Source organism: Pungitius pungitius, chromosome 17 (assembly GCF_949316345.1).
Source record: "Pungitius pungitius chromosome 17, fPunPun2.1, whole genome shotgun sequence".
Lineage (NCBI taxonomy): Eukaryota > Metazoa > Chordata > Actinopteri > Perciformes > Gasterosteidae > Pungitius > Pungitius pungitius.
In genome coordinates, this window is record NC_084916.1 from 15552885 (window position 1) to 15574441 (window position 21557).

The 21557-nt window shown below is 48.6% G+C and overlaps 1 protein-coding gene across 5 annotated transcripts in view; it reads right to left on the bottom strand.

Annotated features, from left to right (window-relative positions):
- Nucleotides 1-769: 769 nt before the first annotated feature.
- Nucleotides 770-21557, bottom strand: part of LOC119219466 (growth factor receptor-bound protein 10-like) — a 30899-nt gene continuing 10111 nt past the window's right edge. For 3 of the 5 annotated variants that reach the window (XM_037474704.2, XM_037474705.2, XM_037474706.2), the window contains 12 exons: nt 14693-14849; nt 11332-11447; nt 9743-9817; nt 9335-9472; nt 9064-9174; nt 8101-8199; nt 7892-7969; nt 7424-7540; nt 7180-7246; nt 6961-7048; nt 4846-4939; nt 770-4700 (listed from right to left, as the gene is read on the bottom strand). In XM_037474704.2, coding sequence (XP_037330601.2) covers nt 4554-4700; nt 4846-4939; nt 6961-7048; nt 7180-7246; nt 7424-7540; nt 7892-7969; nt 8101-8199; nt 9064-9174; nt 9335-9472; nt 9743-9817; nt 11332-11447; nt 14693-14849 — 1287 coding nt within the window. In that variant the 3' untranslated portion in view covers nt 770-4553. Of the gene's footprint in view, nt 4701-4845; nt 4940-6960; nt 7049-7179; nt 7247-7423; nt 7541-7891; nt 7970-8100; nt 8200-9063; nt 9175-9334; nt 9473-9742; nt 9818-11331; nt 11448-14692; nt 14850-15042; nt 15178-16392; nt 16778-21557 lie in introns of those variants that run through there. The other 2 variants (XM_037474707.2, XM_037474708.2) reach the window with 2 other exon arrangements.

The following is a 21557-nucleotide window of genomic DNA, read 5'->3' on the forward strand; positions in this document are numbered from 1 at the left end:
CAAAAGTTTGGGTACACTTTCAGATTCGATTGGCTTTAATTATATTGTCAAAACAATATGTCTATGTCCAAAAAGGTCATGATGCAAGTTTGCATGTCGAAGTCTTATCAGTATTTCTTATTTTAAGGCATAAATAACACAGGACCAGGTAAGCCACGTTTGGTTTATAGCAATGTCGACTTTTATTCTAATTTCCAATAAACAGAGAATATATCAGTCCCTTATTTGTACAAAAATACCTGAACGGGATACAATGTGGATCCAGGAGCCGTGACGACAGCACGAAGCAAAGCACAGTGGGGTCATCTGAAAAATATAACCCTTTATTTGCTCTTTAATTCTTTCCCTGAAACGTCTATTTGACTTCAGCCGGTGATGACCTCAACCCCCCCCCCCCCCCCCAAAAAAAACAACCAGCACTAGGGGTGTGTGTGTGTGTGTGTGTGTGTGTGACTGGAAAGGAACGCAGCGAGAGGACGGATGGCAGCGAAGGACTTGATATGTTCACAAACAAGAGGCACCTGGTGCGGGAAGAGGCTCTGCTGACATGAGAGACACTGCCCCCCTGAGCTAAGGAGTGTAACTGCACTACTTGTGACGAAAGGTGTACAAAACCTGCTGAGAATCTCCCGAGGGGTTAAGCGCTGGTGTGTGTGCTCCTGGTGAAAAAACTGTGTTTGTGTGTGTGCGTGCGTGCAATGTTAAGTATGTATGTATGTATTTGAAAAAGGCCAAAATCCAGATTGATCTAAAAAAAAAAAAATGTAAAAAATGCTTAATTTAATACTGTAAATACTGTGGTATATTCTTAGTTTATATGTATATATTTAAAAGGTCATTTTGTGGCAAGCCAAAGAAAGCACAGAAAAATGTCAATATGCACACAATCAAATAATGGAAAAGAAGGACTACATGAATCATTCTTCATTTTACACAGAGTTATGAGCACAAACATAACATAGTGATCTGTGACCCAGGTACAGTGTAACATCTACGGCCTCCATAGCTTCACGTAACAAACTGTATACTGCTATCTATATTCATATACTTGGGCTTGTGTATGGGATTGCATTGTAGCACAGTGATTAATTAATGGAGGGAGCAGGGGGAGGAGGACGAGGGTCTTTGCGCCCCCGCCCCCCCCACCCGGCTCCTCTAAATCCACGGCTTAGCTCGACTTCAGCCGACCGACAAGCAACCTTCCTCTTTACCGTCTAAAAAAAGGCAAGTTATGATGATAAGCAGCAGACGAAGCAATCCTGAATAATGAATATAACAGTCTGGCCATCCACACACACACACACACACACACACATATATATATTCTCCACAGGGCCATAGCTTACAGGCTGGACACAGGTGGGGGAGGGGGGGGGGGAGGGGGCTGGAGATTCAAGCATTATCCAATCCCTGGAGCGAATCTGCACTGGCTGACTGAAAAAGGCCTGATTGGTGGAGCACAGAGAGCTGGTGAGTCATTCGAGCCACGCGATTGGTCGACTAACCGGTGGCAGTGGATCGGAGTCGGTGACGGTGCTTGGACAGAGCGCTCAGTTAGCCGGGGCGGGCGGGGGGACGGAGGGGCGGTGCAGGTGAGGCTGAGCAGGTGTTCTGGTCACATGACATGATCAGGAGAGGGCCTATTAATAAGGTTCTTTTCGGATTGGCCACGGGTCAATTGTGGGGCCGGGAATCAGTGCTTGATACTTTCAAAGAATTGACCCAAATATGCCAGTAAACAAACACCTCCGGTCCAGCGATACCCGCAATCGATTCTTTTTTGTGTCCAGATGTGGTCCATGGTTTCCCCAACCCCAAAATAATCATGGACAAACTGAGATCCCATGTCGAAGTCACTTTGTATGCCATTGTATACCCAGGTGGAACGAGTCCAACTACACAAAAGATGGCCCTCAAGGGATTTGTTTTGATTAAGTGTCACATTATTCTTTTTTACAAACCCACGTTGCCTCGTATACCTGCCTCGTCTCCTTTCACTTCCTCCCACATTACCTTCCTGCAACCATCAGACATGCGTATGACCACGCGGTTTTCAACAAAATATTCACCTATTGCTACACAAATGGAGCCAGCTGGCCTCATTAAGAATGCTGCCGGTTAGGCTCATGTTGATCGTTTTCAAATTTGATGCATTTTCTCACTTGATCCGTGAATTGTTTGTGGTCTCCAAAATGTCAGAAAGTTAAAAAAAGAAATGTGCATTATAATATTCGTAGATACCAAGGGGATTTTTTCTGACCAACTGCGATATTCAGTATACAAAAAACGTAAGCCGAGGAAAAGGCTCACGTGTGAGAAGCTGGAATCACAATTTTTTTTGGATTTGGATTTTGGATTTAAAAACATCAGCTCTAAAGTAATGAATGAACACCTGTGTGACCTCATCACCAACGATGGCTACGAGGCACGCTGGTCCAGTGGTGGATTATTGCGTAAGTGTTGTTCGATAAAGACGTCGTCGCTGTGCAGCTCCCCAGAAGAAAATAGGCCAGAAATGACAGTTTGCATTAACACTAAATATAGTTATTTGCCTTCTTGTAAAGATTTAGATAAGTAAATTGATACCAGTTTCTTGCCTTTAGTATATCTGAAACACTGAGAAAAATACTGTTAATACAAAGCAACTGTACTAGCTAATAGCTAGTTAGCTTATTTAAGGGAAGTGGCAACAATACAGCACATAACCACTGGTAAAACTTTAAATCTTCTTTTTTTTTAATACACAATGTGAAACTCTGTGATCTTCAGAGTCACTTTGATATGTCCGGAAAAGCCAAGTTAGCCATTTCCACTCGTTCCCTCTTTTCGCTAAGCTAAGCTAAGCTAAGCTAAGCTAAGCTAAGCTAAGCTAAGAATGGTATCGATCTTTATGTCTCTCGATCTTTAACTCTCCACAAGAAAGTAAAATAAAATATTTGCAAAAATGTTTAACCATCCATTTAACATAACCTTTTACACTGTTGATGTTCATCTTCTTGACACCTGATACATTTTACTGTATGTGCATTACGGTTTAGTTTGGATTTCATACAAAAGGCCCATTTTTTTTTTTTCACTTAAGGCGCGTGAATCTCATTCCAGGAGTTCAACTGAGTTCACATTTCAAGTCATTTGATCAATTCCACATTAAAAACAAACAAACAAACAAACAAAAAAGGTTACGGGAGTGCTTTTGTTGGTTTGTCTTTTTCTGGAAAGAGGGAACAGTGGTCAGAATCCAAAAATTACAGCTCCATCCCGTCAAAAATGTGCAAGTAGTGAGCTCATAACAGACTTAGGGGGGGGAAAAAAGGACATTCAGACAAATTCACCCAACAGATTTAACCCTTTCGATTAAAAAAAAAACAAAGAGCCTGGGGAGGGACACGCTTCTCAGGAGTCCATTCAAGTCTTCCTCCTCTTCCTCATTGTCTTCAGACGCACATTCTTTTTTTTTTTTTTTTTTCTTCAAGCATGTTCATGTTGGTTCTCGAGCCACACGGGAGGTGGTGGGGGGGTCAAAGACGTCTCACCCCGGACCTTCCCGAAAGGCACCGCGTAACCGAGCCACCGGCTCTCCGTGTGCTCCCCCACGGCACGCCGTAATCCAACCGCAAACCGGCGCACGCTCACGCGCATTCTCAGAAGGCAACGCGGGAGGAGGAGGGCGAACGGAGGAGCAGGCGGCTTCGTTTAGCTAAAAGAGAGAGAGAGAGAGGGGGAGGGAGAGGGAGGGAGAACAGCTGTCGTCTGTCCGCCCCGGAGTGCAAAACGAGTTCTGCAATGAATCAACAGTAATAAAACAGCATTAAAATGACATCAAGTAATCAACTGGACAAGAGCGGCTTGTTGCAGCCTTTTCCTGGTTAACATTCCTCCGTCCTTCCAGCAAACCCTCGCCGGGCTCCTCTCCCTCCCTTCCAGACTTTTTCTGCCGGATCAGGGGGGTTTTCATCTGGGGGGGGGGGGTGTCAGCTTATTGAGACTGGACTGCACAGGTTGAAACAACTCCTGGATCACGTTTGATGAGACCCAGAGAGGTTCCCGTCCATCCCTGATTATCGATGAGAGAGGTCAGAGGGTGGTGCTCCTCCGTCCTTCCCGGTGCATCAAGGGGAGGGTGGGTTTAGGGGGGGTCGGGCGGTCACCACAGCTTATCGGGCCCCGCAGGATGAGGGAGGGTTTTGAAGGCTGAGGGACTCTCCGTCAGAGAGACCCCCGAAGGGCTCCTTTTTTGAGCAGACTTTACTTGTCCGTCTAGTTAATGGTTCGTCTTCACGGGGGCCAAAACCAAATCATTTAGTCTCCATGACAACGTCGCAGGAGCTGGGACGCAGTTTGTTTCTCACATTCCAACAACCCATTGAATCAAGCCACCCGACGCGAGTTCACGTCCCCAAAACCCGACCTTTCTCCATCTCCTCACCCTCATTGCGTTGGTAAGGAAGGGGCTGATGAGGGTGGGGGGGGGGGGGGGGGGGTCTCAGGGTGAGACGTGTACATAAAAAATAAAAAAAAAGGGTCGGGGGGTGTTTGTAGGGGGGCGTGGAGTGTCACAAGGCCACAGCGGTGCACGGGTGTTTGAGCTTGCAGGGCAGCACTCCTCTGTTGAGCTGGTAAAACTCCACCAGGTGGATCAAGTCGGTGAACTTGGTGGCGCCGTCGTCGAGGCTGAAGAACACCTGACCGTCCTCCTCGCACTTCAGACCCAGTAGGCGGGGAAGGGGGGGGGGGGGGGGGGGGAGAGAAGACCGTTAAACATCACAATACTGCTGCATGGAGGCGGCCACGAGATACAGACGATACGGTGTCTCAGAGGATATTACAGGTGGTCATGTGACTCACCGGCAGGATCTGGAAGTGCTTGATCTTCTGGTGGTGGCACAAGGTGAGCACGAACGCCTTGGGATTACTCTGACTGTCCCGCAACAGGAATAATCTGACACCCAGAGGATAGAGAGAGAGAATATAGAGCCGCTACATGAAATGTTCATACAAAGACTTCCATCAGATTACGTCATGCGACACGCATCCCGAAAAAAGAGGTTTGCAAACTTTTTACCGCTAAAAACAAAACAAAAAAAGGGATCTTACCCGTCTATGGAAGTAAATCTGTGCCATCGGGGGTTGAAATAAAAAGTTGATTGAATTTCTAGCACTGAATATTTATGCATTGAAATTATGTACCTGAATGTTTTTCAACATTAAAACACCGCAAAAAAATTCAACCTAAAAAAAAAAAATGTTGAAATATTCGAAATGGAGGCTACAATATTCAACCGCAAAAAATTCAACCTTGGCACACCAATATGCGGAGGCTACAATATTCAACCCAAATAAATTCAACCTTGGCACACCAACATCCGGGACACTAAGGAGGAGCAATCGATTCTAGATTCAAGATCAGTAGCGTGCGTCAAGCTAAAGGAGCGAGCACCCAAAACACCTTGGGCTTCGGATTGTATCCATGTCCAATAATAACGGGACTTTAACTCTTCTTCATGCCATCAGTGTGGCAACGTATGAAGAAATACATAAAAGAACATATAATGTTCACCCTAAACCAAAACGTTTGCTTGCCACTGACGATATACAACTATTAAAATATACAAATCAACTGAAATCGATTAAGCTCGGTTGGCCGAGTGGGTAGCACAGCCGCTCTGTGGCATTACGTTATTTTGCGCGACACGGTTCGAATCCCGGTTGTGGCGGACTTTTAATAAATGTTCTTTTATGTATTTCTTCATACGTGGCAGTGACGTAGTGCTCACTTATACAATCGTAATCGCTGCAATGGATATGGGATGCATTTTTGAACATTTTCAGAACAATATGTTTGCAAATGTGTGACGACTCAAGTGACGGAGGCAGACAACACCTGCCTGCCGGGGGGAAACAAACACGCAAACACGCACCCGTAGCCAAACCAGTAGGTTCAAAAACCAGTAGGCACGTAACACCGTCACTGAAAAATGGGTTCTCGTTTCAGACTTTACGAGCAAATACAGGATCCCTTTGAGATAAATTCTAAAGCCTCGCATTAAGACGTACATCCCTTTATGTAAGACTCTGCGCTACTTGCAGGTCGCTGTGTTGTGCCAGATCCTCAATAAAGTTTACCCATGGTCATGAAGACTCATTTAACGTTACGTGGACTTTGAATGTCGCTTAATACCCAACTGAGATCGGCTTGTGCCGCTGTGAAAAAGGATCCTTCCACCGACGCTACTGCGGTTATTCCTGCATGTCCTGTCGGGTTTATGCGTCTGCGCGCTCCGTTAAAGCCGCTGCCCCCCCCCCCACTACGATACAGCGGCTCATCTGCCTCTTCAAGCGCGTTCCTGGTTTTCAAAACTCCGCCAATCACTCCTAACAGCTTGTCCAAGGATCTCAGCATCATTAAATGAATTCAAAACTAGAAGAAGAGGCGTATTGTGAGCGGCTGTACGCTCTCGTTTAACTTCCGCTTAGTTCATGTCCAACACAGTCTGTTAATGTACAAATGTCAGCTGTCTATTACGGAATCTTACAGACACAAACCACACTGATGACATGAAGAAGAGTTAAAGTCCCGTTATTATTGGACATGGATACAATCCGAAGCCCAAGGTGTTTTGGGTGCTCGCTCCTTTAGCTTGACGCACGCTACTGATCTTGAATCTAGAATCGATTGCTCCTCCTTAGTGTCCCGGATGTTGGTGTGCCAAGGTTGAATTTATTTGGGTTGAATATTGTAGCCTCCGCATATTGGTGTGCCAAGGTTGAATTTTTTGCGGTTGAATATTGTAGCCTCCATTTCGAATATTTCAACATTTTTTTTTTTTAGGTTGAATTTTTTTGCGGTGTTTTAATGTTGAAAAACATTCAGGTACATAATTTCAATGCATAAATATTCAGTGCTAGAAATTCAATCAACTTTTTATTTCAACCCCCGATGGCACAGATTTACTTCCATACCCGTCTACTTGGCCTTGTTGGATGATCATCTTGTGGGCTTCCTCCCTCATGATGCGACCATGGAACCATATCTGTGTCCTGTGGATCACTGAAAGAAAAACCTCTTTTTACTTGGCATGTTCATGTGGCCCAGTCCATATGCCGGCCATGCGGAAGGGAAACTAAACTAAAGGAAAACATGAGTCCAAAAAGGTAAAAGGTTGTCTGAAGTGAGGGTACCTGTGCTCAGAGAGGACGGGTGTAGAGGGCTGGGACTCCCCAGGACATTCATACGCTGGCTCCGTTTCTATGTGGAGGAGAGAGCACATTTGCCACCAGTTAAAAAAAAAGAAATAAAAACCCTTCAAATGAGCCTTTTTTTTTTGTGCAGTGGGAGTGAGCTGCTGCTTTAGCGTCGTCAGAGCTGAGATCACAGGAACAGATAAAGTGAACCCCCCCCATCCCCCCCCCCATTTTTTTTTACCCTCCAGCTCTGTCCCTCCTCCAGGGCGGCGCTCTGGGCCTCGAGGGGGTTTTCGATGACGCGGCCGGTCCGCCCGGAGAAGTCCATGGCGACCAGGGAGTTCTCCGACACGCTGCGCTGTGAGGAGGAGCGGCAGGTCGAGGAGTTGGGGGGGGGAGGGAGGAGAACAAGGGTCAGAGGTCAAACACACCAGACACACTCACTGGGGCGTGACAAATCCTGTCTGCACACAGACCCACTTCGGTCAACCTACAAACGACACTGAGGCACAAGGCTCTGCAGCTCAAAGTATTTCAGATTCATATCTAATTATCTTCTTAAATGTTAAATAATAATTCAAAACGACTATGCTTAGTTCTGAGCTATGTTATCACATTTTTGCATGGTTGATAAACTTAGAATTCCATTTAAAAAGGCTCAAGTATAAACTACTTTATGAATCACACCATCATCGACAGCGATACTCACCACCGGGGCGGAGAAAGGCGAGAGGTTGGACTTCCTCTGCTGGGGGACGTTGTAGCTCTGATAGAGAAGTATCCCGTACTGCGACGACACAAGAGCAGAGAGCGCCACCGACTGTCAAACAGCTGAACCATCGACCGTTAGCCGCAATGCGGCTACACGAGGCAACCGGCTTGGATTAAAACCACGACGAGTGGAACTAAAGGAAGTACTTTGAGGAGCCTGAAGGCCGTCATCCAGCAGGTCCTGCTCTGCTCGTCCTCGGCACACAGCATCTTCAGCTCCTTGCCGTCACTCGTCACTTTGCTGGGCTGCAGACCAAAACAGATGGGAATGGATGAGACATGAACAAGAGAGGCCTCTTTTGTCATTTCAGCCACAAGTATGGAGAGATAGTAAAAGCTGTGGTACGGTATACAGGCTAATGTTGTCACGTACCAGATGACACCATTAAAACTCAGTAAGTATAAAGATAAACAGCATTAAAGTCCTCCCGGCATCACAGCACCGACTCCCGTTAAGACACACGGCTCCTCTGATGAAAACCCCACCGGTAAATTAATTCATGTCACCATAGCAACAATGCAACCGACCCCGGCAGCCAAGTAAAATCCCTCAACCAATCCTGCACAGTCACACACCCCCCCCCCCCCGCTGACAGCATCTGACACACCGGTTGTCTGGTCTGTGTGTGTGTGTGTGTGTAAGAGGGAGGTTGAGGGGGTTAGGCAGGCCAGATTCCCTGTACCATCTGAGCTTATCCCAGTGGGCTTATCCCAGATCAGCAGGTGACCCACCACCGATTACTCCTGGAGTGGGACACATTGGGCTGAGTGTGTGTTCGAAGCCCCGCTGTGCGGTTTTACCCTTTGTGCCCTCTGACAGACACACACACACACACACACACACACGATACAACACATGTAGAAGGGAAGCAGGTGCACCTGTTAAGAAGCAATCTCAAAAGATCACGTAACAGCACGAAACAATCGATCGGAACAAACCGGACGGTGAACGTTTGTTCCTTTTGAAACTTCACATTTTAAACTTACCATCTAACAGCTTTAAGAATTGATTCCTGATATTTCGTGTGCTCATTTCCTCATACTCATTTTTACTGGAATAATCACCCAGCAGTGGATTGAGCGAGTTGCATCATTCGCTGGGTGAGTTACCTTGATGCAGAAGTGGAAATCTGTCGGAGCGTTGTGGAGTTTTCGGCCCGTGATGACGGTGAAGACGTTGCTGTCCTCCAGATCCGACAGCAGCTGCAGGTGACGCGGCTCCTGCGCAGTTGTGGGGAAGCGAGCGGTAATAAATGTCAGGTTGAGGGGTTTTTTTTCCCCCCCAACATCAAGACTAATGTTGCAACCGCAGCTTCAACTAGTTGCAAAAGCAAAAGGTTTTATTAAAACCCATTGTGGACCGGCGGCTGTGACCCGTCACCTTGGACGTTCCTTTAGTGGAGAAGTAGAGGCCGGAGCGCCGCAGGAACATGTAGAGCTTCTTCCAGGACCTGCGTCCGGGCTCCTTCACGTACAGATGGCCCTGGATCTCCGGACAGCTGCTGGAGTTCAGAAAGTTCTACAAGAGAGACACACAGGATGTGAACAAATGTTTGTGCTTCATCTGGGGAAAATAACGCGTGTTCCGACGCGTTTGTGTTTTTTGTTGAATGCGTTCAGCAGATTGCAGAGAAAGTTGCGCGCGTTTCTGACGACCAGATGTCCTCACAAAGACAAAACTCCAGAGCATTTAGGAATTCATTTGGAGTTCATGTCTTGAATCGTGGCCTCACACGTTCGCCATTCGAGACCTGTGTGTCCCCCCCGACACCGAGTCGCCCCCCCTCACCTGCAAGAGCTGCGACTGAGGGATCGAGCCGTCAGACTCCTGACACCAAGCCACCATCTGCTCTGGAAAAAAGTTCTGGACGGAAAAAACACACAGAGGCTGACAATGAGTGCGAGAGAAAGCAAGAGAGGGAGGCACTAGAAACCACTTAGTGAATTTGCAAGCGAGTGGGGTAGTGTTTCTTTATGCAGAATATGTCTCTCTGTGTGTGTGTGTGTGCGTCTCTCCGATGAGCACAGAGACTCAGAGGCAAAGTGGTGGGGGCGAGAGAGGTAGATAAATGGAGAGAGAGCAAGAGAGACAGCGGGCGCTCCAGCCTGAGAGTAGATGCAGTATGATCTCACCCGCTGATGTAATCCCCTTTAGCCAGCAGCGCTACTCTTAGCTTGATTGACAGGCCGCGGACAGCACTCTGGTGTTTCACTGTGCTCATTACCACAGGGCTGAGGTCACCTGCTGGCTCAGACACTCTCCTAAATCACCACGGCGATCGCGTCACCGTACGCCCGGACGAAGCGCGCAGCGGCAGAGCCCCGTGCCGAGGGGGATGCCAGGAGGCCGGCCCGCCTGGGGGTCAGAGGCCGGCCCGCGTCCTCACAGCGCTCCGCATTTTACACGTTTAGGTCTGCGCGGTTATCCAAACAGACCTCGGAGCGTTGACATCACCGTGCATGAATGTCCTCGCAGGACGAAACAAATATAAGGGATTGTGCGTTGAGTTACACTGACCTGGGATATTATTTAATTGTAGGATTGTGGAGAGTATAGAGTAACATGAAATTTTGTCTCTCAGTGACAATTAGTTCAGCCTGTCATCAGATAACATTTTTTTTTAATTTTTCAAATCCCTCGATTGCTTGCAAGGCTTTGTACATCAACCTAAACATCAGCCTTCTAAACATTAGCATGCTAAACATTAGCATGTTAAACCTTAGCCTGCTAACGTCAGCATGCTAAACATTAGCATGTTAAACCTTAGCCTGCTAACATCAGCATGCTAAACATCAACTCTCTAAACCATAGCATGCTAAACATTAGCATGTTAAACCATAGCCTGCTAACATCAACCTTCTAAACATTAGCATGCTAAACATTAGCATGTTAAACCTTAACCAAATTAGTTACTTGCGGTTGTTTGGCTTGCGAGTTAAAAGCAGCCTAAAAAGAATAGTGACAATAGTTTGAAACTAGTTTCAGAATGTCCAGGAGATACATTCAGGATGTGAACAATGGAGTCCAATATCTACTATATGTTTTTTTCATTTCATCATCTGTATTTGAGTGACAGGTACAAAAAAAAAAAATGTATTATTGTGCTCGAAGCAACAAAACCTCAGCATGACTCTTAACGTCATCCTCAGATCCAGAAATATCAAGGCGAGAAAATAGCCCAAACCCCAGCTGCGCGTGTGGGTGTGTGATAAACACCCCCCCCCCCCCCGTACCCCCCCCCGCCCCGACGAGCAGTCAACTAGTCGCCTGTTTTGGTCTCCGTCTAGCAGGACTACCACTGCCGTGTTGTCAAGTTGTCCTCTGTCATTCTAAATAACTGAATTCCCACCAAACCACGGAGCGTGTGGGAGACTCACCAGGGGGTTCCTGAAGAATTCATATTTGGCATAGTTCTTCCTGAAGAGGAATTTACTGTCGCTGCTCATGGAGGCTTGAACCTGAACCACCAGCTCGTGGTCCTCCAGACATCTCTCTGTGCGAGGACACAGACAGACAGCGTTAGTCACCGGGCCCGGGGACATGTTGTCCTCTGGGGATGCAACAGGAGCAGATTTTAAAAATCTGTGTACACTGCTCAAGTTTATCTAAAAAAAAAATATATATATATATATAATGAAGTGAAATTGTAAACTCAGGTTTCTCTGTTCATAGTTCTTTTCTTCTCTTTGGATCCGCTGCGTAATAAGCAGCTCTTTGGCATTCATTTCCTGTCTCTTCGTGTTTCTCTTTAACGCTGAAAGCCTCATTCGGAGACGACCTTGTTGACTGTAAACTGTCTTGAACGCTGTCCTCCAGCTGCAGACGCACAGCAACCTTCGCATGTGCTAAAACAATGGAATATGAGTCCATCTCACTTCATCCGGTACTTTTTAAAGGAAGACGGTAAAAGCTGGATGTAGAAAATAAAGTTCACCACCTTTTCCAAAACTAAACCTCCATGATGGGAATTCACATCATCCTCATGGCCAGCAGTGCTCACTTTTTATAAACGGCATGTTTTTTGATCATTCACATCAGCGGTTAGTCTGTTATCCTGTTCAGTGACACAGCGAGAAAAATAATCTCCTGTTACTAGGAGACGAGCGAGGGAGTAAGAGGTTAACCGAGGAGGGGCAGTGAAAAGAAGGAGCAGTGTGAGGCAGGGAGGAGGGGGAGGCGGAGAGGAGTGAGATGCAGGGGAAGGGGGGGGGGGGGGGGGTGAGGTGTCGAGGGCATTGCAGGAAGATGATGTCATGTATTTAGGCTGATTGCTCAGAGCAGCGAAGCCATAAGCAAAGCAGAAGCCACAGACAAACATTAAGAGGCCTGACCTGCTCACCGTGCACCACAGACGCACAATTACCTCCTCAGTGTGTGTGTGTGTGTGTGTGTGTGTCCTCCTCTTTCTTAAGAGTTGAAGGCATATGATCTCAGAAAGAGGCCGCTTAAAAATAGATTTTGACAGGATGTTCAGCGTGGACTCACACACACACACACACACACACACACACTTACACTCACCGGCCACTTTATTAGGTACCCCATGCTAGTAACGGGTTGGACCCCCTTTTGCCTTCAGAACTGCCTCAATTCTTCGTGGCATAGATTCAACAAGGTTCTGGAAGCATTCCTCAGGGAGTTTGGTCCATATTGACATGATGGCATCACACAGTTGCCGCAGATTTGTCGGCTGCACATCCATGATGCGAATCTCCCGTTCCACCACATCCCAAAGATGCTCTATTGGATTGAGATCTGGTGATTGTGGAGGCCATTTGAGTACAGCGAACTCATTGTCATGTTCAAGAAACCAGTCTGAGATGATTCCAGCTTTATGACATGGCGCATTATCCTGCTGAAAGTAGCCATCAGAAGTTGGGTACATTGTGGTCATAAAGGGATGGACATGGTCAGCAACAATACTCAGGTAGGCTGTGGCGTTGCAACGATGCTCAATTGGTACCAAGGGGCCCAAAGAGTGCCAAGAAAATATTCCCGCCACCATGACACCACCACCACCAGCCTGAACCGTTGATACAAGGCAGGATGGATCCATGCTTTCATGTTGTAGACGCCAAATTCTGACCCTACCATCCGAATGTCACAGCAGAAATCGAGACTCATCAGACCAGGCAACGTTTTTCCAATCTTCTATTGTCCAATTTCGATGAGCTTGTGCAAATTGTAGCCTCAGTTTCCTGTTCTTAGCTGAAAGGAGTGGCACCCGGTGTGGTCTTCTGCTGCTGTAGCCCATCTGCCTCAAAGTTGGACGTACTGTGCGTTCAGAGATGCTCTTATGCCCACCTTGGTTGTAACGGGTGGTTATTTGAGTCACTGTTGCCCTTCTATCAGCTCGAACCAGTCTGGCCATTCTCCTCTGACCTCTGGCATCAACAAGGCATTTCCGCCCACAGAACTGCCGCTCACTGGATGTTTTTTCTTTTTCGGACCATTCTCTGTAAACCCTAGAGATGGTTGTGCGTGAAAATCCCAGTAGATTAGCAGTTTCTGAAATACTCAGACCAGCCCTTCTGGCACCAACAATCATGCCACGTTCAAAGTCACTCAAATCACCTTTCTTCCCCATACTGATGCTCGGTTTGAACTGCAGGAGATTGTCTTGACAATGTCTACATGCCTAAATGCACTGAGTTGCCGCCATGTGATTGGCTGCTTAGAAATTAAGTGTTAACGAGCAGTTGGACAGGTGTACCTAATAAAGTGGCCGGTGAGTGTATATGTTCTGGTATAACTTTCGACAGTTTACTTGCTAAGTATCCTGACTGTAAAGCTGGGGGGTGGGAGGGTCGGATATATTTTTGAGAGAGAGCGTGTGCACGTCTGCGTGCATGTGCATGTGTGTGTGTGTGTGCGCGCGCGCGCAGGCTGCAAAGCGGCGGAATTTCCTGTGGAGGGTTAAGGAGCGACTGATTGGCTGTGAAGGCTAGAGGCTCGTCCGACGGAGACACGCGATTGGTTCCTTGCATCTCCGGTATGACGTTTAGTCCGGCCTCCCCCCACTCAACCTCTCCCCCTCTCTCATTCTCTCTCCCTTCATCTCGCTCTCTTTTTCCCTCTCTCCGCCTCTCTCCCCTCACCTCACATTCCACCTCTCCAGTGCACTTTTTTTTTTTTTTTTCCAGAAACGCAGATCAAGCAGCAAAGCACAAAGCGATCCTTTGACTCTAAAAATACGACTCGGGAGTAGGAAAGCCTCACCGGGAACAAAGAGAGGCCGAGAGAAAAAAAGAATAAAGCCTCTAACTGAGACACTGCAAAAGTAAAGAAGCAAAAGCATGAGTCGAGGGCTTTTTTTCCCTCAAAATATTGCGAGGAAAAAGGCACGTGAGCAGGAAAATGAACATGGAAAATGTTTAATTCCACGAGCACCACGCCTCCCTCCCCGAGCCGTGTACAAGGCACACACGCACTTGTGCCATGCTCAAGTGAGCACACACACACACACACACACAAGAGTATCCCCAACCACGCAGGACCCACAAAAGGGGTTTCAGACACACACACACACACACACACACACACACACACACGTATAGATCTATACGCACATTTCTCTATGTCCATAGATATATTTACACACACTAGCTAAAAATACATTTTAAAACATCACCTTTTCTTTTAACCGCTGCGTCACTGCATGTAGCCGACGAAAAGGAAGCAGCGTCGAGGCTAGACGGGAGTGTGTGTGCGTGCGTGCGTGCACGAATGCACCCTTACCGAGGCCCAGGATGTGGTGGTGCTCCACCAGGGTCCAGGCGTTGTCGTCCACACAGTGGCTCTTGTAGACCAGCAGCTGACACAGGTCTCTGGCCGTCATGTCAGCCGGGATCTCCACAACTTTACCGGCGCCATCCTCGCTCCACACTTTCACTATCTGGAAACACACGGGGGGGGGGGCGGTGAGAATACGTGGCGCAGCGAGGGTCAGGCTGGAGGAAGTCTAATAAACACTCAGAAGGCCGAGAGACGCGTCCCGGAGGCACTTTTTTGGGATCCGCAGAGGAAAAAAAAAAAAAAAAAGGAAGAAAAAAGAAGGGAGAAATGAATAGATGCGATGCTTCATTTACCTCCATAACCAGGTGCTTTGCCAAGTCCACTCTCAAAAAGTCCTGTTCACATTATTCTAGCGCTCCGACGGGAGAACCGCTTCAACCAGGAAAAAAGAAAAAAGAAAATAGAAAAGAAAAAAGGAGCATGACGTCCAGGAAAGGTCGTCCGCCCCCCCCCCCCCCCCCGTGCTTTCACTTCGACCATTTTGTCCACGGCTCAAACGAACTTACTCGTGCGCACACGTTCACCAACACGCAACCTGCTCGCACGCCCGGCCGCGGCGAAAACCTCTTGGGTCACATGCACATAAAGGGACACACAAAAGGGCACGTGTCCGCACTCGGACAGACGAAAAAAGCCTCCAGTTTGTATTCACACCCCGTTTTTTTTTTTTTTACTATTTCGTCCTTAAAAATGTCCCCGCTGGGAGCGGTAAACGGGTCCGGGGAGGGGGGGGGGGTGTGGGGGGGGGGGGGGTCACAGGCGCAGCTTACCTCCCCCCCCCCCCCCCCCCCCCCCCCCCGTCGTTGCGCCATTTTGAACCGTCGCGGCCTGGTGCCAAAAGCGACATTTAAAACCAGCGTCATTTTCTCCCTCCTCGGAGTCGGTTGCTGCACAGATGAGCGCCGACCCGCTTCATCACGGCGCCGGAACGGGCCGAGCCGGGAGCACCACGACGCCGGTCATCTTTCCAGATATCAGAGAGGAGGAATCGTGCGTGCGCGTGTTTGTTTGAGTGTGCGTCCTCACACACACACACACATCTTCCGTATCACAGCGGGGGGGGGGGGGGTGCTCTGCCGTCCCCCCCGCACGTCACACAAAGCCGACGACTGCTGGAAAATGACGTGAGAACAAGACACGAAGCTAGTGAGAGGCAAGGGCCGGAGGGTTTGGGGAAGGAGGGAGGTGTGGGGGGGGGGGGGGGGGGAAGAGGGGGGGGTTTGGTACGGAAAATTAAGTCGAACAACGGAACTGCAAAAGTGAAAACACACAACAAAAAAACAACGGAACAACGGCGGCCCACGAATGACACAAAACACCAGCGAGCCGTCGCGAAGGGAGACTCAGGAACAACGTCACAGCGCTCCCTGCCCCTGCAGAGCCACAAGACCCCCCACCCCCTTCTCTCTCTCTCCCCTCACGCCCCCCCAAAGGAAGAAGAAAAAAAAAAAGTGATTTCATGACGCAGGAGTTTTGTCCGAGAAAAGTTTCTGAAACATTGAGAGGGAGGGAAAAAAAAATTCCCCCGAAAAGGTCCACATCGCTGCAAACTGATAAGCCGCACACATACTTGCACACACACACGCAGACACACACACAGCTGCCGAAGGCGCACGCACACACACACACACACACTCTCTTACCTCCACAGCCTGAAAGAGGCAACAGTCAGGAGAGCAGGATGGCATTTTCACACCGAGACGCTCTCCAGTGATACAGAGGGACAGAGGGAGAGAGGAAGAGGAGGAGGAGGAGGAGGAGGGAAGGAAGTCAGGAAGAGAGGAAGGGAGGGACAGCTTGGCAGGGAGAATGCAAGCGAGGTAAGCGGGAGGAGGGAGGAAGTGACAGAGGAAGGACGAGAGAGAGAGAGAGAGAGAGAGAGAGAGCGAGCGATAGAGAGACAGCCCCTTCCTCTGGTGCTGGGCGGCATGAAGGCTGAGCGACGAGGAGTTGTATGAGCCACCCGTTCCTCTCCCCTTTCTCTCTCGCTCCCTCTCTCTCTCCCTCTCTCTCTCCTCCCTCCTTCCTCCCTCCCTCCCTCCTCCCCCCCCACGCTGGATTAACCCAGTGTGGGATTTTTCAAACGGTGAGCTGCTACCTGTCACGTCCTCGACGCGCTTATGTTCAGGGCTGCGTTCAAATCCCCTCATCCCCTTCCGAAAAAAGACCTCCGTCAGCTCCTTTTACCAATGGCGCCGCACCGAAAGAACCCCCCCCCCAAACAACCCCACCCCCACACACACACGGATGGAGGGAAACCAGCTCAAACTACTCAGCCAATCGCTGAACACGCACACCAACACATCACTTATTCTTATGCATCTACTGACATTTAATCTGAGCTGCCTGACGGTTTTAATTTCAACCCCCTCCCTCTCCTCCTCCTCCTCCTCCTCCTCCTCCTCCCCCCCCCCCTCGGTATGTGAAATACCATGCCGGAGTGTTGGGACCGGAGCAACATGTGTAACACACACTGACTGCTTCGAGGTCCAGGAGGAAGGCACTTGAAAGAAAGCGCTGGGGTGATTCGAGTAGGGGATGGTTGCTCAGCAAATCTACCTGGCCGAGGGAGAGAGAGAGGGGGGGGGGGGGGGAGAGAAAGAGAGAGAGAGAGAGAGAGAGAGAGAGAGAGCGAAGGGAGGGCAGGAGGGAGAGGAACAGAGAAAGGGCTATGGAGGAATGTAAGTAATGCAATACTGAGTCATAATAAGGCTCATGTGTAGGGCACAGGCCAACCCAGCTGGCCCCTAATACAGTGTGCATGGGAACCGTGAGGCAAACACACACACACACACACACACACACACTCTCAAAAGACAAAGACAAAATGTGAACTATGAAACCAGCCCGGGCAGTATTTTTTCTTTGACTTCACTGCTCGGCTATTTGGTCCCGTCTCACGCTGAGGTTCGGCCTCCTGGGGGAGCGGCGCGAGGCAGAGGTCCGGCCTCCCTTTTCCTCTCTTTACGCTCCCTTTTTCGTCCTTAATCGCATTAACTTCAAGATACCGTTTCCATCTACAAAGTTATTCACGTCGTCGGACATAATCCTTTTTTTTTTTTTAACCCGTGTTTTATCTTTACAAGATGAAATTTAACTCACCTTGGCTCGGTCCTCCCCCTTCGGCTTTACCCTCCCCCACATCCGCCTTTTTCTCTCCACCAGAGGCGTGTGAGGGGGGGTTATGTACGAGGTTATTGGTCCCCTATGCTGCTTAAAACACACACACACACGCAGATGTAAGGCGGGGCTTGTGGTCACGGTATATTGGATTGAAGGGTCATGGACAGACACCTGCATGGCTGTTAACAAAGACACACACACACACACACACACACACACACACACCCACACACACACACACACACACACACACACACACACACACACACACACAGAGTATATAAGGGGTGAGAGGTCGAACACAATAATCTGCACCAGGGTCAGGCCCACTTGACCAATAGGTTTATGGGCCCCTAAACCTATCAGGCTGTGCACAAACACACAACGAGTGCACACACTCATACACTTAACTACCTTAAGTCTGCCAGGAAAGTTTATGCTGTGAAAGACGCCACGAGGCCTCCGACGCCCGGTCGGAAAACTGCTATTTTGAAACCATATTTGTTGTCGATTATATACTAGTTATGCACTTTGTTGTAGCGTGAACAAAAACACACACACACACACAATACTTCCTACGGAAATCCACAGTCACACAAAATTACATGTTTTGATGTAGCTCTATTGTCAAATAGCATGTACAAATAAGACACAGTTATAATACATTGTATTATATATCTTTTAAATATATTATGGCAGTATTTCGACTCGATATTTCCGGGTTTTGACTCTTGCAGTACAAAAGCAGATTTCTTGTATATGAAAAAGCTATTTATTAATAAACCCTATTGTGATTCTTTAGGGGGGAGACTTGCGTTACGGCGTCATTTGTCTCTCACGTCTGCCAGCGGTCGGGTTTCAAGCCCGGCGCAGCTGATTAGCTCTGCAGACAGCGCAAACTCAATTTCACCTCATCGGAGCGCCACCACAAAGACTCACCGAGCGGCTCACCTCCCCGCCTCGCTACGACACGCACACGCACGCACACGCGCATACACGCACAAATTTAGAAAAACAAAGTAAATCTGGCATCCTGAATGGGGAAAAACGACCATAAGACAAGATGGCACCTGAGGTTCCTCATACAGTCCGCTCTCGTATGGTTTCCATGGCAATAAGTGAATGTAGCACCAAGTCGTAGTTTGCCAGTAATGACGCATGTAGTCCTCAGACAAGCTCACATGTGTTTGTGTGTTAGCGCATAGTCAAAATTTTGAGTCATCACCTCGGCATATCGAACATATACTGCATGAAAGGAACTCAGAGGTCTTCATAACACAAACACACACACACACACACACACGTGTACGTGCACCTGATCTGATTGCAGTGGGTCAGCAGACCATTGCGTGCAGAGGTTCATCAGCTGACCACAGACAGAGGGGGAGGTAGGAGTCCTAAACAGAGTGTGTGTGTGACTCAGAGCTTTGGTGTAGAATTACTTTTCATGACACAGCTACAGCACATGCACGCACACGCGTATATATATATATATATATATAAGAAGATACAGTTTACAGAATTACTCTGTAGTTTTGAATAGCATAAACAGAGGAGTAAATTATTGCTCCTCCTCTGGGGACCATGAAAGGCTTTGAAGAATCTCATGTCGTTTGGCCAACAGCTGTTGAGGTACTTCAAAGCGATGGACCGACCAAATCGACCCTCGATGCCAATACCCAGGCGCTGCTGGCAAGGCTAAAAACACAATTTCGCAAACACCAAATATTTAAATAATCAGAAAACAATAAAAAAAAAAGAAACCATGGGAAACTGACCCCCATCAAAACGGTTTTTCCTCTTGCCTTTTTCCACAGGGGAGGTCAGGGGTCAGCGTCCGTCTATGAGCACCGAACCCTGAGCTGGAGGACATCCCGCGCCTTGCTCAAAGCAGAGCGGGTGCTTGCCAGCACAGAGGGGGGGGGGGGGGCCGAGGGGGGGGGGGGGGGGGCGAACCCAGAGTTCTCCGCTCGATCAGTGGGGCTCGTTAACCGCTGGGCCTCCCAGATGTTGGTAACGCCGCGTCTCTGGCCGCGCGGATAAAAGCAGGGGTTGCGTTACGCCCGCCGCCGCGATGCCAAGTCAGACCATGACCGAATTCTTGTGCAAGCCGAGGGGAGATGACTAAACCGCGTGGTGTAATACGCCATAACTTTGCGTGGGAACCGGCGGTAAGCCTCGCCTGTAATCAGACTACCGACGCTATGGCATGTGTTCACGGCACCCTGAGGACGAACCCTCGCAACTACCCAGCACCCATTTCAAGCCGTAAAGCTTCCATGTGACGCACAAGATGTGCAGGCCTACGCTTTATTTAAAAAAAAATAAAAAAAAAGAAAGGTCGAAGCTTAGTGAAGAATTCTTAGATTCCAACTGTACAGCTGGAGGGAGAGAAATCCTACGATAAAGAAACAAGCCAACAGCAAATACAACGTTGGATCAGTGACGGTGCCGTCAGCCGAAGACCAGCCCGCGGCATCGGAAAGGGTCGAAGTACGCGAAGGTTTTAACACGCGCCAAAACCAAAGGAGGCCACTGAGGCCCCGGGGCTGCTTTCAGAAGAATTAACACAGTCACGGCGTACGCTAGACACGGCTAAAAGGCCGCAGCTAATCGGCCGCAGCTAGCGGCGAGCTAACAGCAGCATGCTAACGACGGCACGCTAAACATGCTCAAAGAGGCCGACGTGCTGATGCCCAGCAGGTGATAAGCACCACGAGGTGTGAATGACAGCATCGAAATATGGTGACACCGCGGCTCAAACCGGACCTACTTTAAAAGACAGGTGGAAAGAAGTGTCCGGGCTTCAAATATTGATCGTGAAATGATGAAATTATGAAATGATGAAAGCGTCTATCGTTTCCCACGATCCCCCTCACGTCACCCTCCTTTGCTTTTCGGGTTTTTTCTCTCTAGCCGACGATGATAAACACCATGGAATGTTGGAGGTGATTTTTCCGTGTGCTTTTTACTCCTTCCAGCACAAGCTGCCGGAGCTGCAGGAAGAAACACAATCTTCCTGTTTTTGTGACAAGGTGAGGCATTCTTGGGGAATTTCCTGCCCACTCGGACCTGGTGACATGTCATGATGCAGTGCGAACTCAAGCACAGCACCATTAGGTACAAAACACCAAACTGCCTTAAAAAAAACAAAACAGGATTCAGATGGTTCAGATTCACGAAAAGAGTTCAGTGAGTAAAACTGAACGAAATGAGGCCCGATGCAACATCTGTTCAGCTGAAACACGTACAAAAGGTCCTTTGTGCACCCGGCAAACTGGCTCTCTCACTCCAGACCTTGTGAGACGATGCTTGGCCTTATCAAATGCGCATGTGTGTGTGTGTGTGTGAGAGAGTGTCTCGTTGAGTGTGTGAGAGTTTGTGTGCGCACGAAAGTGGGAGCATCTAAATTAACCTTTATTGTTCAGGGTGGGCATCCTGCAAAACGTCTTTGGAGAGGGATGGAAAATTCGTGAGACAGGACGCTCCACCGGGGGGGGGGGGGGGGGGGGGGAAGGAAGGGCAAGGCTAATGACACACACACTCCCCGCGCACACACACACACGGACACCCGCGCAGTGACGTTAGGAGCCGAGGTTGAAGCGTGTGAACCGGAAATGGGCGCCCGTCTTGCGGATTTCGGGAGGTTCAGAAAGCGCCGACATGCAGACGTTCCCAGACGCTT